The sequence below is a fragment of the Chrysemys picta genome, chromosome 10, assembly GCF_011386835.1.
Source record: "Chrysemys picta bellii isolate R12L10 chromosome 10, ASM1138683v2, whole genome shotgun sequence".
Lineage (NCBI taxonomy): Eukaryota > Metazoa > Chordata > Testudines > Emydidae > Chrysemys > Chrysemys picta.
The window spans coordinates 52344170-52361118 of NC_088800.1; the positions used below are offsets into that span (position 1 = coordinate 52344170).

A 16949-nucleotide genomic window follows, 5' to 3' on the forward strand; every position below is an offset into this window, starting at 1 on the left:
ACAAAGAAATGCCTTGCCCAAGAGCACCCAGTGCATCAAAGAGAGTCAGGAACAGAACCTGGGTATCCTGTCCTCTTGGTTTAACCACTAGGAGCATGTGCTCCCTCCTCCCAAAGGAAAACCACTCGACGGCAAAGATAAGCTTAGTGGGACACTCAGAAGCTATTCCTCCATTAAAACTTCAGAGGCAGCTGCAATAGCATTCATACCTTGTCAGTGATGTCCTCATCCGCACACTCCATGTGGTCACAGAAAGGTTCTTCCATAGCATCCGCAGTCAGGGTGCCCGTCTGATGTAAGTGCCTTTATCCGAGACAGACCAACCCAACCCAAAGCAAGATGACCATTAGAGAGAACATTGCAGAAGGAAAAGTATAATTTCTTATACAATTTCTCTCAACTCCTCACCCCTTCTCCTGCAGGAGACATTGGGCCATCACTCTCTTTTGGGTGACAGTAAGTGAAGATGATTAAACAAGGAGGCTATCCTGGCAAAATAGCGATTCTATCGAGTAGCGGGCCTCACTTTCACCAAATGATGCTCTGACAAGCCAACAAGAGTCAGCATCCCACAACACCTCAGTACTGCCGAACTATGGGGCAGGAATCTTCACTAGGTTTGTGACTTGTAGTGAACAGCACCTGGCTGTCAGAGGGGAAATGGACAAGTAGCATTGGAACTTGGTGCTAACACTTCTTATTCTTGCTCTTTGGAATATGGAAAGAGCTTACTTTCCACACTTCATTTCGTTTTGAACTTAACATTTATATTCCAGAGCAGCAGGACTAAAAGTACTCTGCTCTCCCCAGAGATAAAGCCAGAAAGGAATGGGGAGTGAACTGAGCTTGTGAAATACACACTCAACTCCAGCTCTCCAAGTGGGAGACTAGTAAATCATTAGCCATGGCTTATAACACTTGGGTTTTTGTTTTCTTTCAAAGGACACTGTTCAAAACAGTCTAGACATTCACCCTGTAATGTAATGACATGTGTTCTACAGGAGCTGAGCGCGGTATTCCACCGTAGTGGGGGTGGGAAGGGGGAAAGCAGAATTATTACAACCTTGAATAATTAAAAGCACAGGATTTACATCAAGAACTATAGATATAGAGAGAGCTGAGGATACACAGACTATAGTTTTACTGGCTCTCTCTCTGGAGTTTTTACATGAGTCTGTAACTAGTTAGTAACATGGGTGTATTATGGCTTGTGTCCCCACACACTATGGTTAATACACTATTAGTAGCATAGGTGCTGGAGATGGGGGGTGGGGTTAAGGGGAATGGGAGGAGCAAAGGGCCATTACCTCCTCACTTTTTAAGCAGGGGGAACCATATACCCCCACTTTTGAGAATCTGAACTGGGCAGGTCACAACCAGGGGACGGGGGCAGGAACACAGCCCCTCCCTTGGCCCGTGACCAGAGCATGGAAGCATTATGATGGAGGGGCAATATATTAATAGATTTTAGCTACTTAAATGGTCACAAAGTATTGGGCATTCTCAAAACTAAAAAAACATTTCTTGAGAAGGCTCCCAGTCACAAAAGATGATGGTAGTTCCTTTGGTCACTTCTGCTGAACCAAGGGAGTTAAAAGTAAACAGAGCTAATCTGAATCCCTGAAGACAATCTTCTTTAAGCAAGTAGCATCCTAATTCTTAATCTGGTCTTTAAGTACTAAGTAACTGGCCCTTCAGTATGCTGACTCTATTCAGAAAGAAGGCACAGAATGGATCCTCTTAGAGTTTTAACATAGGTCGGCTCTGCCTTTTTACCTACTGCTTTCTACAAAAACATTTAATATTTTTAACTAAAGGTCTGGGACACATCCTTGGAAAATACCTCAGTGTTGGATGACACGGTGTCAGTAAGATGTCAAGCACACCATGCAAACCAGGCAGAATGATTATAAAATAGTTATTGACCATAGAGAGAAAGGATCTCTCCTACTGGGAGAAATTTAGGGTTTGTGAACGAGAGCCCCTGGTCTACATTCGAAAGCTATTCTGTTCTGGTCCCACCAGGAAGGTGTATGCATCCAGTCAGAATCAAGAAGGGTTGTGTTTTTTTTTAAAAAGCATCACAATATCACTGAACTACTTTATGCTCTTAATGAGAGCTCAACAAGTAGCACATGGAAGAATAACTTTCCAGGAAGAGGTCCGTTTGCTTAAGCAGAGAACCTCTGAATTTGTGACTCTGACTCCAGCCAAATTTCTAGGTATGAAAATACCTAGAATTGTGATCTTGGATCCAGTACTCCAAAACTTTAAAATATCACATGAGAACAAACAAGAATGAGAGGATGGCAAGGGGGCAGCTTAATCTTAAATTAAAACTCCCTCATGGTACCTGAAGCAGATGGAAGAGAAACAACTTAATTGAGTGAGAGAGTGCTCAGAACCTCTGGAGTCACACAAGGTCAAATTATAAAGGCTAGTCTTAAATAGGAAGCCTGGAAACTTGCCTTCTAGCTTAAAACCACTAAAAAAGCAAAAAAGTTTCTAACAAATAGCTTGAAAGTGAGACTATGGGAACCATGAAATGTAATACTCAAGACCCATTTCCCCACCAGCGAGAAAGAACCGAGTCTGGAAACGTTTGCTGGTTACAGGAAAAATTAAGAAGAAACAATGTGGGAAAACAGCTGGAAAATATTTCCAAAGAACTCCTGAGCTGATGAAAGCAGGGCAGGGAATCTGTTTCCCTAGGATAAGCCTGACATAGACCTAATCTCCAGCCCTTCCCTTGATTCCAAACCCAACAGATTCACGGGGAGTGAAGATTTCTTGGAATTTGTTCCAGAGCTTGACTGACCCACTCAGGAATGCTGCTATGTAAACAGACTCCTGGGATCTGAGAATACACATTTCTAGAGGGTGCCAAATCATCACACAGACTGTTCAAAAGACCAGCCCATGTTTCCCAAACATCCCAACCAGACCTGAAACTAGAGAGACCTGGAAACAAAAGAGTATGTGTAAGAACAGCAGAAACCTTCCTCTTCCCTAAATCCTCTCTCAGAGTATCAGGGAACAATGTATTTGAGTCTTACATTAGATTTCCAAAAATCCTAGAGAGGGGTGTCAGTAAAGATTATGCCAGAGAATGAACACACGAAAATAAAAAAGGCAGGTTTGGACAGCTAGAACAAACTTTTTCCTTCAGCTATAGAAAAGAAACACCATGGAAAGAAGTATTAAAGCCAACCCCCTCAAGGAAAAGATACGAAACCGACAAAATGCTATCAAGACTCAATGATCTTGCTTCTGAGAGAATTTCAGAGCAAATGTGGTGTCTGCCTTTTTGTTATACAGGGGGAAGGTCTCATAGCTTCATTGGCTAGTTGTTACAAATTTCCTCATGCAACTCCGCTGGAGAGACAGGGATCCTTAAAGCATTACCCAAGCAGATCCTGGCCCTTCAGCGTTCCAGGATTCTTGAAAACAAGATGAACTGTTTGGGAAAATTTGCACTCTCACGTGACAGTGATGAAAGCATTATGTCCAGAATGAACTGCTTCCTCCCATCCCCCATTATTGGGAACCTAAATACCTTGTGAAAATAAAGCAACAGCCCAGTCAGAGTGCTTCCTTTAACAGATCATTGCAAGAATCAGAGACAAGGGCTTGCCTAGATGGGGAAATTTACCAGCAAAATTATATCACTACCATTATACCTGTATAAGTAGAGAGGTAAATTTCCACATGTAGGCAAGCCCTAAGACAGTCCCTATACCACAGGAAACATATGCAATAATATAAAGCCACAGTTGGGGAGAGTAGCTCTGCCCCTATGTTTAAGAATGCCTAAGGAGTCCATGAAACAACGTATGGAAGAGATGAAGAGCAAGTCTCATGGCATCCATGAAGTCAAACAGGGAGGAGCACAACTCGAAATATGGCAGAAGCAAAACAGAAACAGTGAATCTGTCTGCGTGGACTGGTGTTTTAGTGGTGTGGCAAAGGCTTAATTTCTGACTGGATGCATCTACTCAGCTGACCGGGCAAGGGCTCACTCAACTGTCTAGGCTAGTGATACAGAAAAGCACGTACATCAGTAACTAGGAGTTTTCAACATGGGCAAAGTCTCCTGCAGACTCTCATGCTCTGGGCATCCATAGACTGGGGGTCTGGGAGGACAACCTGGGAGAAGTCACGCGTAAGTCAGTCTCCAGAGGTGAATGCATTCTGAAAATATCTTTTTAATGATTAAAAAAAAAATCTTTAAAATCTATAATGTGAATTAAAATTGCCGTCCATTACACACTGCAGAAACTGTACTGTACATTTCTCTAAAAGTAAAATTTTGCACATTTTGTAGATAGCTGTAAGCCCGTTGTACATGCAACAACCTACACAAGCATATTCCTTAATGACAACAAAAGGATAATAAAAGTATCAGCGTACCTTGCTACCTTCTTGCTTGAGAGTCTTTTATTTGGACTGTGAAATGAACAAAAACAACAGGAAAACAGAGTCAGGAAAACTGAGAGTGAAGAGCAAGGGGAAACAGGAAACAAACTAAGCAAGAGTGACAGGGGCCATATCCTTTACAATTAACACCACAGCACGGCACACACAAGGCATGCATTACTCAGCTTCTCTGAGGCAATCTCCATGTAAAAATCCAGGTAAATTTGCACACATTTAACAACATGTCAAGATGAATTGGAACATACAGCACTTGTCATTGCTGCAGAAGTTTCAATGGGTCCAGCAAAGTGCTCTCTCTTTTAACTCGTTGATTCCAGTCCTGAAAGCAGATCCCTAGGAAAAATGCTAATAGAAGAATTGAGCTTGGTGGGACTCAGACCCGTTACAAATGGACTGTAGCCCGAAATACACTTGATCCACCTGGCAGCTTGTGCAGACAATGAGCCCATCTCTGAAAGAAAACACTGAAATATCCTGCTGCAAATACAAGCAGAATGACTGTACTAGAATCACAAGTATGGAGAGCAAAAAATAATAATTAAAAAGCAAACAGCTCAATGAACTATCCTCTGTATTTCATCAACTCCAAACAATTATAATTTTACTGAATTGTGTTTGACATCGGACATAACAACATAGGTTGACATACGACTGGCTGGCTGCTTGTATTTCAGACTGCGACTTCCCCAGATTTTGGGGGTTGATTTGTTTGACCTTTTCTTCTCTCCCTCCCTCATATGCAGCTGTGTTCGCATTTAAAATCAGGAAGACTAGATTTTAAGCAAGATAATGTTTCAAGTACTAGAAATAGGTGCATTCATAAGCTATATTTAGCAGCAGCTAACAGAGTCGTCTCTTACAGAATTGTATTTTCTTTTTAAATACTTAGCATGCTATCCCGACATAGGCTATAAGGACATATCAACATTAACATCATGCTGCACAGCTTTAATGTCCTGATATAGTGACCCTCTCTTAGTGCATAGCTCACCTATGATGATGAAAAGCACCTGGTCACAGGACCTCTTTGCTCACAACATAACAGATTAATACTTTCTTCACATCAGCCACTTGCTATTTGCCACTTCAAGTGATTTTAAAAGTCATGATTTATCTATTTTTTCCTCTTTTAAGTTTACTAACATGCAATCAAAATTAGGACTAGTTACTGCATAATGTGCCTCAAATTTCTTTACATATATTTTGTATGCTATTGTAATCAAGTGGTTGCTTAAAAAAAATCAGCTTCCTCCAGAATCTTCTCTCTTTCTCCTTTATTCACTCCCCTTGTCCCAAGTTTGGGAAATAATGGCTTTAATTTCCCTCTGCAACTGGATTCTTCAAAACCATGATCACATGGAAACCTGCAAGAGGATGAACTGGGACACTCCAGCGTCTACCACTGCACAAACAGAGATGGCCTCATAGGAAAGGAGACTGATTAAAATCTAAACAGAACCTTGCTCCCACCCAGAGCAATGCTACTGTATGAGAAGCGAGGTTGTCAATTTCTAAAGTTCTGATGCTTGCAACATGGTATCCCCATGTACAGGGAACTACTATAGTTAATGAGATGTTGCAGATGATATGGAGCATTTATAATTAGGTATTTTCCAGAAACTGGTAGAGGTTTAAAATTTTTGCCCTTTATTCTACTCAACTGGCCAGAGTGACTTGCTGTCCCAAGCACTGAGCAAGCCAGCACCACCCTACAGCTTTTATGAAACAGCCTGGATGCTCAAAGCAATTAGACCAGCTCTCTTCCCTCAAATCACAAAGACCTGCTAAATACCTCCCTCTCCTTTCAGGCAAGGGAGGGAGGCAGAGGGAGAAAAGAGGAAGGATCGGGGGCTACAGACGAAACTCCTTTACAGAGAGGGAGGGTCTGAGTCACTCATTCAAAAATTTAACTTTTCTTACAAACCTATTCCCCGTTCTCACTTTCCAACATCTCCTGACATTTTTAGGAAAGATAAAAGATCTATTTAATTAGTCAAGCCCAGTATCATCAAAAAGATGGAACGTTCATACCCCCACTTTCTCCTAATTTAAAAATGTAAAAGAGAAAGAAAAATAGAAATTAATAGATCTGCATCTATATGTTCACATGCAAGGAGTAAGTAACTGGGCCAGTTTTATTTATTTTATTGTTGCTATAGTATCACTAAATTAGGGATGAAGTAAATGTTTTTTTCCCCCAAAATGTGGGGAGTTCTGAAAAAAATTCTCAAAATAAGATATTGGTGGGAGTTACACTCCAAGATCCAGAAACTTAAAATGAACAATTGGCTGAGCAGAGAGGAAAGGCAATGGACATAAAATGTAGATCACTGACTCCAAGAGGTGAAATGCTTATTTTACCCCTTAGAAGGAGGAACTAAAAATAGCTTGAACCGAATCAACTCACAAATAGTTTCTGGGAAGCACTGGCTGATCATGCTTTTCAAGCTAACTGGTTTCCTAATCGTGGTTTTGACAGTGAACTTTTGACATTTCTATTGAGTGAAGGAATCACTTTTGGCGAGATTTCAAGGATTCTGGAAACCTGCTTCCCCTCTCTGATGGAAAGGGGCTAGATACTGCTTCTCCAGAACTTGTGAAGGAAAAAAAAAATCAATGCATGTCGTCACTTGTATCTGAGGGAGATTAATCTGTTTTTCTTCACAAATGGCTGATCAAAAGTGTATCTGGGCATCTTTGGATCCCAGGCCTGAGAAGCCACCTGGCATGGGAGGTGCATCTATCCACAAAAGGTATTTCAAGTTTATCTACCTATTGCAATGGTTGGGTAGAAGCAGTTGCAGCTTGGCGGCAGACTAGGGTTACCATATTTCACAAATAAAAAAAAGAGGACCCTCCCCGGGGCCCTGGCCCCGCCCATTTCCCACCCCAGCCCCGCCCCTCCCCGCGCCAACCCCACCCTAACTCCGCCCCCTCCTCCCTCCCACTCCCAGCCACGTGAAAAGGGCTGCCCGAGCGCTACCCGGCTTCACGGTTTGCTGGGCAGCCCCCAGACCCTGCGCCCCCGGCCAGTGCTTCCCCAGCGCAGCTGGAGCCCGGGAGGGGAAGCGCCCAGCCGGGGGCGCAGGGTCTGGAGGCTGCCCGGCAAACCGTGAAGCCGGTAGCGCTTGGGCTTCGGGCAGCCCCTATGCCTCCGGACCCTGCACCCCCGGCCGGGAAAATGCCGGCCGGGCACTTCCCCTCCCGCGGCTGCTCTGCTCCTCCCCTGACTCTTCGGCTCTGTTTAAGAGCCGGGCTGCTCGAGCGCTACCGGCTTCGGGCAGCCCCCATGCCTCCGGACCCTGCGCTGCCGGAGCCCGGGAGGGGAAGTGCCCGCCGGCGGCTGGGGTCCGGAGGCAAGGAGGCTGCCTGAAGCCCATAGCGCTCAGGCAGCTCGGCTCTTAAACAGAGCCGAAGAGTCAGGGGAGGAGCAGAGCAGCCGCGGGAGGGGAAGTGCCCGGCCGGCATTTTCCCGGACATGTTCGGCTTTTTGGCAATTCCCCCCGGACGGGGGTTTGATTGCCGAAAAGCCAGACACGTCCGGGAAAAAACAGACGTATGGTAACCCTACGGCAGATGCAAACATCTGACAATGGAATCCTGGGTACATTTTAGACAGGGTTTGGGGGTGTTTTTGCTGTTTATTTCACAGCACTGAGACTGCTCCTTTGAAGGATTTCTTGTGATCAGGGAAAGCACTGCTGAAAAAATATCTATGATTTTGCAATGCTGCTCCTGCTTCTAGACATTTTGGCTGTTTTAGATATTTTGGCTCCTTGTTTTCTTCTGGGTGCAAGGTGTTGGTAATCATCTTCAAAGCCATCAGTGGTCCAAGGCCATTGCCTGAAAGAGGATCTTGTAGCCCCTATTCTGTCACAGCATGCAATACAAGCTGGGATGTTCTTGCTGTTTATTGTGTGGATTCAGTTCTCTCAGCAGAATGCTCTCTTCTTTGGAGTTCTTTCCCCTTGATGGGCCAACACAGCCAGAGTTTGGCTGCCTCCAGGGCAAGATACAAGGCAAATTATTTAGTTTAACATTTTGTCTATGATATTTCATTACTCTCTTGTTCCTGTGCAGTCATGTCTACCAGATCTCAGCCCAGGGCACTACATGGGTTTCTGTCCAATGAGCTGTTGGCTGCCTCATTACTTCTGATATAAACAAAACTCATGAACAGGCTAGGCAATCTCTAATTTGTGCTCCATGAAGGCAGCCCTGTGCCCCCTCCCCCCAACCCCATTCACAGAATACACGGGTGACACCACTTATACCAAATCACCCACCAATGTCACTTACCATTTATACCTGCTCCTGTATTTTGCACTTCATACATCTGATGAAGTAGGTTTTAGCCCATGAAAGCTTATGCCCAAATAAATTTGTTAGTCTTTAAAGGTGCCACATGGACTCCTCATTTTTTTCCCACTTTTCACTAGTCTCTTTTGATCTACTATGTCCTCTGCCTACTCTTTGTACTTCTTTGCTTCGTGGAAATCCACTCTTTGTAGTCAGCTAGAATTCCTTTCCAAAGCAGGAGGTATTCTTGAGGATCCTACTTCTTTGTATTCTTGTTGTCATTTTTCATCAGCCCCTTTCTGATTCTTTCACCATTACTCTGCTCTCTGACTCTTACATCTTCACAAGATAACAACAATAGAGACAACTTCGGACTTCCTGATCTTCCTTCAAGGGTTGGCTGGCACTTGGGTCCAACTGCTTCTCCAGTTGGGTGACCAGCTTAGACCTCATGCAGTACAATGCATGTATTCTGTCTCCTTCCTGGGCAGAACATGATTAATCTTCCATGATGAACTGTCCTCAGTTTGGAGAAAGCTATTATTTTGCAGAGCTTCTTGACTTGGTTGTTGCAACCTCTTTTATATCTCTGAGCTACTCATGAGTTATTAAGTAAGTTGGAGGTCTACTTCCTCTTGCTAATCTGGGCTCTTCCACTCAAAGTAAATCTTCAATTCCCCTGCTTGCACTACTTATGTTTGTCTGCCAAATTTTAAAATAGCTGTTACCCTTTTTACCTCCTTCTCTTGCTTCGTCATGCCCAATGGCTTTTTGGAGCTCCAGAGAACAATTTTTAAACCATTATCTGTAATTTCTCAGGTTTCCTATAGGGCTGACAGCACAGAATCACAAAATGGTGTTTGGGGTAAGTCTGTTCTGCCTCACAGAGCACTCTTGGTCAGTCAGAGGGTGTGGCTACATGAGAAAGTTACAGCTCTTTAACTTAAATCAGTTTAAAAACAAAATGTATTTAAACCGGTGAGGCTGAGATTTTCAGAGAAGCCTGAGGGAGTTAGGCCCACAATTCTGACTGAAATTTACTGGATTAGGGGCCCAATTCTCTTGGGATACTTTGAAAGTCCCTCCTTAATTAACAAGAATTTGGGCTGGCCTTGGAATTTCTCCATCACACTTACTTGAGAAACTCATAATGTGGGTAGAAATGAGGCTCTCAGCACATCAAGAAAAATCTAGCATCTGTATTCATCGACTGCATAACTGGAGATAAAGCATCAGGCTGAATGCCTTCCTTTGAAAGCTGTAACAATTGATGCAGCTGTTTGTCATAAGAATTCAGAGCAGTTCTTCTTAGCTAGGGTATGTCTACATTAGAAATGCTAAAGCAGTGCAGCTGTTGTATAGACACTTACTACTTCCGCCGCTGTAGTAAATCCACTTCTCTGAGAGGCACTAGCTAGGTGGATGGAAGAATTCTTCCATCGACTTAGTGGTGTCTACACTGGGGCTTAGGTCGGCTTAGCTGCATCAGACAGGGCATGACATTTTTCACAGCCCTGGTGATGTAATTCAGTTGACTTAACTTTGTAGTGTATACTAGCCCCAAGTCAATTGCCCATTCATTTTCTGATTCACTTCCCATTTTACATAGCCCTGAACCCTCTAATTCCACGCTGTCCCTTACAAAGGAAAAATCAATAGCAGCAACTGTGGATTCTGACATGACAAGTTAGGCTTCAGGAAGTGACGGGAGGGGGCAGTTTGGATAAATCAATATTCACTAATAATATTAGTTTCTTTAGTCCTCCTATCCAACAGATTGATTTGTAAACAACAGCTTGAACCTAAAAATCAAACCTCATGTGTGTAATCTACATATACTATAGGTTGGTAGAGTAACTTTCCTCTTGAAGGTTTGGGGAGAGGGATAGCTCAGTGGTTTGAGCATTAGCCTGCTAAACCCAGGGCTGAGAGTTCAATTCTTGAGGAGGCCACTTAGGGATCTGGGGCAAAAATCAGTACTTGGTCCTGCTAGTGGAGGCAGGGGGCTGGACTCGATGACCTTTCAGGGTCCCTTCCAGTTCTAGGAGATAGGTATATCTCCATATTATTTATTATTAAGGTTCTCTGAGTGCTTGATGACCGATATGGGATTGCAGGGAGACAGCTATCTTACATTGATCTGAGGATGTTGGCCAAAGACCTTGAAACAAATTCCTATTTGATTGTCATGTAACATGGAACTTTTAGTGGCTACCTGGAACAGAAAAGGCTTCCATTTTTAGCATCTCTGCCAAAAGAGCCACACAGAATTCAAGTTATCTACTGTGGAAGAATGAAGGGTTGAGTTATCCCGGCCAGGATTTGAACTGGTGGTTCTAGAGCATCTTGGTATTTCTGAACCAGTTGCTTGCAAAATACCCACAGCCAACTTAGCTGGCTACTCAAAATTAATGTTTTTAATTCAAAGTTGCTATCTAGCCATTTCTCCCAGTGATGCAAATAGTGTACATGTCAAACTTAAGACTTCAGTTTAGCGTTAACAAGTCTTACTACACAGAGCATGGTAATCAAGTGCTGCATTCACTTAACACTCAACCAACAGTACATGCAAAGAGACCGATTAGAGTAGAATGAAAGATTCCCATTGTCAATATCTTTTTCTCGCTCCATATTTTGGATTAATGAGACTTCTGTTTAGCTTCTATAAAGACTTCCATAAAGTCACAGGGTAAACTTTTAAGACCTGGAGAGGCCTGACAGCTCTCTTACATCAACTTCTCTGTCAATTTAAAATGGTCCTTTTTGTATGAAGAAATCAAGCAACATAACTTGGCAAGTGAGGATGACAATGAGAGTCTCTCCTTCTTGAGAATGTTGTTCAAACACTTAGAATGCCACGCACAAAATCAATTACCTATTCATTTCAAGATCATTCAGGCGAGCAGAAAGATCCTCGAGGCGGTTGATTTGTTTGTGGCACTGGCTACAGTAAAACTCAAATGCCTCATCAGTGATAATGCTGTGCAGTTTCGCAATGAGCGGGTTGACGCTAGAGAAATCACAAGTGTCATTTTAACAGGACAGGACAGAACAGACCAATTTGATTTCATCTGTGGCTTCCACAAGTTAAGTGGATGTTTGGAAGGGTGGGAAAGTCACAAGCTTTTCACGCAAGAATTACAATAAGAAATTTCGGGGCAAATGTTACTATAAAAATATTAAATCCAAACATCAATGACTGAGAAGTGCAACTGAGCTGGTAATTAAGCCATTTTGTTGGACAAATTGGGTCAAATCATCCCTATTGTAAGCAATCACCTCTTTCCATTCTGTCCCATGGGGGTTATGCCCACTTACCACAGGTATGGATTTGGATAATTGACTTTTTCTGGTCTCCCAATGTACCTGTCAGGCTGCATTATGTGTTACTGCTTTCTTAAACTCAGTGGGATGTTAGGATGTATGTGGGCCATTCAGCAGCATGCGGACCTACCTAGAATGGTTATCAGAATTTAGAGAGCTATCCTTTTAAACAGCACTAAGAAACTCTTTCTGGTTTGCCTGGTCAGAAACAGAGCCCTAACTGACATGTTGCTGTGATGTGATTTAGTTTAAAGCCAAATATGTTCAGTCAGACACATCATTTTCCACTAGGAATGTTCTAAAGACAGATTAGAAAGCTGCTGTATGATGAAAACAGGGCAGCACCCTAACAGGTAGGATTTTCATTTCAGAAGGCACAGCTTTGAAAGAAATATTAATGAAAGAATAAAAGGTCATGGGGCCAGCTCCAGACACTTCAATGTTACCTTTCTCTTTAAAGTGATGTGCAAGTGTTCACAGGATCAGCTTAGTTTTGCTGTTAAAAAGAGAACCTAATATATGAAGCCCGAAGTTTGTGAAGTGAGGATGTTAGAAAAGACTTCAAAGTGCTTCACTAGCTGCTACAAACTGTAAGGCTTTGGCTTTCAGCAACTTATGTAGAACACAAGGTACTAATGAATTCAGTGACATTTGGCAAATGAAGCAGCTGATCATTTTTGATGACTGACTAAATTACCAGTGTTGTATTCAGTGTTGTTGTAGCCTTAATGGACCACTTCATCTTGAATGGTCCCTTGAAATGTGTGTTAACTACTTATGCTAAATCATCTGTTCAAACCTTGTATTTAGCTGTGCCATTGAGTTTCCCAGACCTGAAGAAGAGCTCTGTGTAGGCTCAAAAGCTTGTGTCTTTCACCAATAAAAGATATAACGTAGAGAATTTTTCACTTGACCAGAGCTCAGAGAGCCGAGAAGCGATACCTCACCCACCTTGTGTCTCTAAACTACCAGTGGTTTCACAAAAAGATTTTTAATAGCAAAGACTATGTAATATTTCTAGGATACCATACATCCTCTCCAAATGGAAAATACTTCTGGAAGCCACAAACTTTAATCAAAGGAAAGTTAATAGTGAAAAAGCATGACATAGAAGTTTAATAAAAACAGAGAGAGGTAGAGGCGTAAGCAGACAGAAACAAGGTTAAAAGTCAAAGACACCTGAAAGGACTAGTCAGCCACCATGGCACAGATTGATACTGCTTGTCAAGCAAATGGCCTGGACCCAGAGAGGTGCCGAGTGCCATTGCAGTCAATGAGAGCAGTTACCGTGGCTCAGCAACTCCGTAACTCTCCACATTGACTTCAAGGGGAGCTTCAGAAGCCCAGTGCATCTCAGGATCAGGCTGTAAAGTTCCAAATTCAAATTCTGTGCAGTATTCCCGAGCCTCCACATATCCTTACAGACCACACAACTCCTTCTAATAAATCATCGCTGAATGCTTGAAACCCATTTTAATTTGGGTAATGACATTTTGAAAACTTCTTTCCTCCCTCTAGGGTTGACTCCGTGCAGTGAAGATCATTACTTCACAGCGGCAGCTGCTATAGTTGGTAGTGCTTTACAAACTAGGGGTGCTGGGCAGCTGCGAAAGGGTGACTGGAAAAAGGGAAACATCCATTTCAAATCACAAAGCATGAGAGGGGATTCTCATCTTAAAAAAAAACACAAAAATAAAATAGATAATCTAAAAATAATTTGCCTCTGGAATTTGATCTCAAACTGAAGCTCCAAAGGAGTATTTTTACTAGTTCATAGCCCGTCACAGACACAGAAGGAAGAAGCAATTCACCCTTTGGATGGCTCACTACACCTAATAAGTTTGTCAGATTGATCTGTATTAATAAAAATTAACGTGCTAAAATGGGAAACCTCATTGGCCAACAAACATATATAAAAATAACCCCAGGGGCAGGTCCCCCCTATCACCACCTTATTGGTAGTATTTTTAAAATAGTGTTTAAATTACTCTTCAAGAAATGAAGTTACATACTAGACTACCTGCCCATTGGGTGGGTGAAGGAACCCCGGGCCGTTGGCCTCCCAACCTACACGAAGCATGCTGATAGCCCAGGGTCACCACACTGACTGTCATACATTGCAACTTACATGAACACATTGCTACCCTCTCCCATCTTTTGGTACAGTCACTTAACATAGCCCATGTAGGGTCTGTGCTTATAACAGAAAGAATGTTGTTAGTTAAGAAAAGTAGCGCTGGAGCCTTTTATTTCAATTACCAATTACCAGTCATTTTTCAGCAATGAGTGCTTCAGTGCAGCTCTTTTGTAACTGCATGAACGTACCAGGGAGTGGGCAGAAACTCAGTACGAGGAGTCACAAACACAAAGCGTTTGTTAAAGGCGAAGTGTCAATATACCCTAATGTTCCCTTCATTATCTTAAGTTTCTGATGAACCCTCTGGCGCAGGATTCCATGAACTATAGCAGACAGCTGTGATGTTACTGTTCCCACTTAGAGAAGCTGGTAACATAAAACTGGTGATTGGAGACATGATTGTTTATGTAGTTTGTATAAAACAGCTCAGCAAAAAAAAAATTCAGTCTAAACCATTACATCCTCCAGTTCATTTCAACAAAAGCCAGCTTCACCAAACCTGGTTACATAGGGATGTTGTTTAGGAAAATAGAACATTATTCTTGGAGAAAATTCAAAATAGGGGACTTATCGACAATGCACATCTGGACAAAAAAACAGGAGGGGGGGGCAGGCCTACAGTTTAGAGACACATTAGGGTACAGGGTACTACTTCTGATGGCATCTTCTGCCATGATCTGGAACTTATATAGCCTTCACTTTAATCTCTCTTCTTTGGAAGCCCCTCTAATGGGTACACAGAGTAGCGATGAACGCTATCAGGGTAATCCACATCCTTCTCCGCCAGAAGGAAGATGCTGTGATGCAGAACATTATAGGGAGGGGATCAAAGCTGGGCAGATCACCAGGACTATGGGGGCTCATATGGAAAGGAGATCACATTTGGACACTGCATGGAAAGTAATAAAAATGCTACGTCAGGATCATGAATCTTAGTTTACAATGTGTCTCCCAAATGGAAGTTACTTAGCTTGGGATTGTAGCTTCTGGATTCTAGGGTTAGCAAAGATCATCTGGTGTCTGATATTGTTTCACCGGTGATTTTAGCAAAGAAGTGGTGTCCCCTCTACTGCAATTAAAAATGACGTATGTGTGATTTTCACAAGAGCTTTTCCTTTTCCGACCAATAGAGTCCTGAATTGCCTACTGAGTTTTAATCAGGCTTTGTGAATCTTGTGAAACAGACATCTGGCAAGTCAGATAGTTATGAAGGGCTTTTACAGTTATTTAAAAAAAAAAAAAAAAAGCACAAATGTGTTTCCTTGGTGGAGCCACTCTAGGTGCCATTATCCAAAAGAGAAATGATCATGTTATTTTCCCCAGCAATTTCAGGGTTATCATATTGGCAATGGTATTTTATACTTCCATTCCACAAAATTATTGTTTCTGCAAGACAAAATATGGACTTCTCAACAGTTAAAAGCACACTAAGGGTTTTTTCTAGTTATTTATTTCCACAGGAAACCTCTATTCAGATGCAGCAGTGGGTCAGCATCAAGGAACTCTTCTTGATTTTTACTCTGCTTTCTAGCTGGATCATTTATTCACAAAACACGAAGTGTTCAGGAAACACACCAGCCCTATGGCCAGCAACTTCCTGGTTCCAAGCCCCCAGCTGTTCCACTGCACTACATTGCCCCATCTGCCATTGATGCTGGCTTCAACAGAGAAAGCTGCATCAGCTAGTGCAAACTAACCAACTTACCACATGCAAGTCATAAAAGGAAGATTTTTGAATCAAGAGGCATCAGCGAAGGCAGGGTACTAGTTTTCTCTAACAAAAGGTTTTGGTATTAATCACACTTCTCACGGGAAAAGAAACATGACTTTTTCCCTGACGCGTGTGAAACTGAAACCCCCCACACACACACACTCCCCCAACAACTGCTACTGGAGCTCTGAGCATCTTTGTTGCTCTGAAAATCAACTTGGCAAGAGGTTTTTAACTTCAGAAGTGACTAGCCAATTGTATTCAACTTGACAGGATTCCCTCTGTGAACCAGTTTGGTATAAAACAAAAGGAAATCCCACATGTGCAAAGCCTGGTTAAAAATGCTGTGCAAAGGAAGTAGCTACAATACTGCCAGTACTAGGTGTGATATTACCTGGGAGAAAGGAAAGAGGAGCTGCTAAAGCTGGTTTCTCCGTTACACAGGCTGTCTGAGAACAAATCTGCTTCATTCCCTTCTCCATAATCCTCGAAGTGCTCCTCCCCACTAATTACGGTAACGATGGAGTGATTGTTGAGGTCTGAGCTCAAGGGCAGGTCCTGTGGATGGGATCTATCAGAGCAAAAAGTAAAAGAAAGGTGTTAAAATGTTGCCAAGGTAGTTACCATTCCAAAGGTTCATATTACACCCACAATTCCAATTGTGCTTATTACACGCCAGTTCAGGATAAAGGACTAATTCTTATGGAAAGTGGAAGGCTGCAGCATAATTTGTACAGTACTTGGACCCTGGAAGGGGCAACACAAGTGCTCTGTGAAAGTTTGTACCAACAGTCTGTCATGTCCATCAAGGTGGGCACCAAAGTAAATGCAACAAACCTGTCTCAGAAGTACCATGAAACTTGGCATAGTAAAACTGGTGAGATGATGTATAATTTGGTCAGTAAAACCAATGGTGAAGTTGTCACAGAGTCAGTGGGCCAGTGTTCTGGAACTACTCCACACGAAGCCAGTCAGGACTCTGGTGTAGCATGCCTCCTCTCTCTGAGCATATTGTCACCAGGACAAGAAGCATACACAGCT

General features: G+C 42.6%; 1 protein-coding gene across 4 annotated transcripts in view; it reads right to left on the bottom strand.

Moving 5' to 3' along the window:
* RAB11FIP3 (RAB11 family interacting protein 3) overlaps positions 1-16949 on the bottom strand; it is a 184976-nt gene that overhangs the window by 20227 nt on the left and 147800 nt on the right. For 3 of the 4 annotated variants that reach the window (XM_005295565.5, XM_024111497.3, XM_042854133.2), the window contains 4 exons: positions 16303-16479; positions 11612-11746; positions 4411-4446; positions 210-303 (listed from right to left, as the gene is read on the bottom strand). In XM_005295565.5, the coding sequence (XP_005295622.2) occupies positions 210-303; positions 4411-4446; positions 11612-11746; positions 16303-16479 (442 nt within the window). The remainder of the gene's footprint in view (positions 1-209; positions 304-4410; positions 4447-11611; positions 11747-16302; positions 16480-16949) is intronic. The other variant, XM_005295566.5, reaches the window with a different exon arrangement.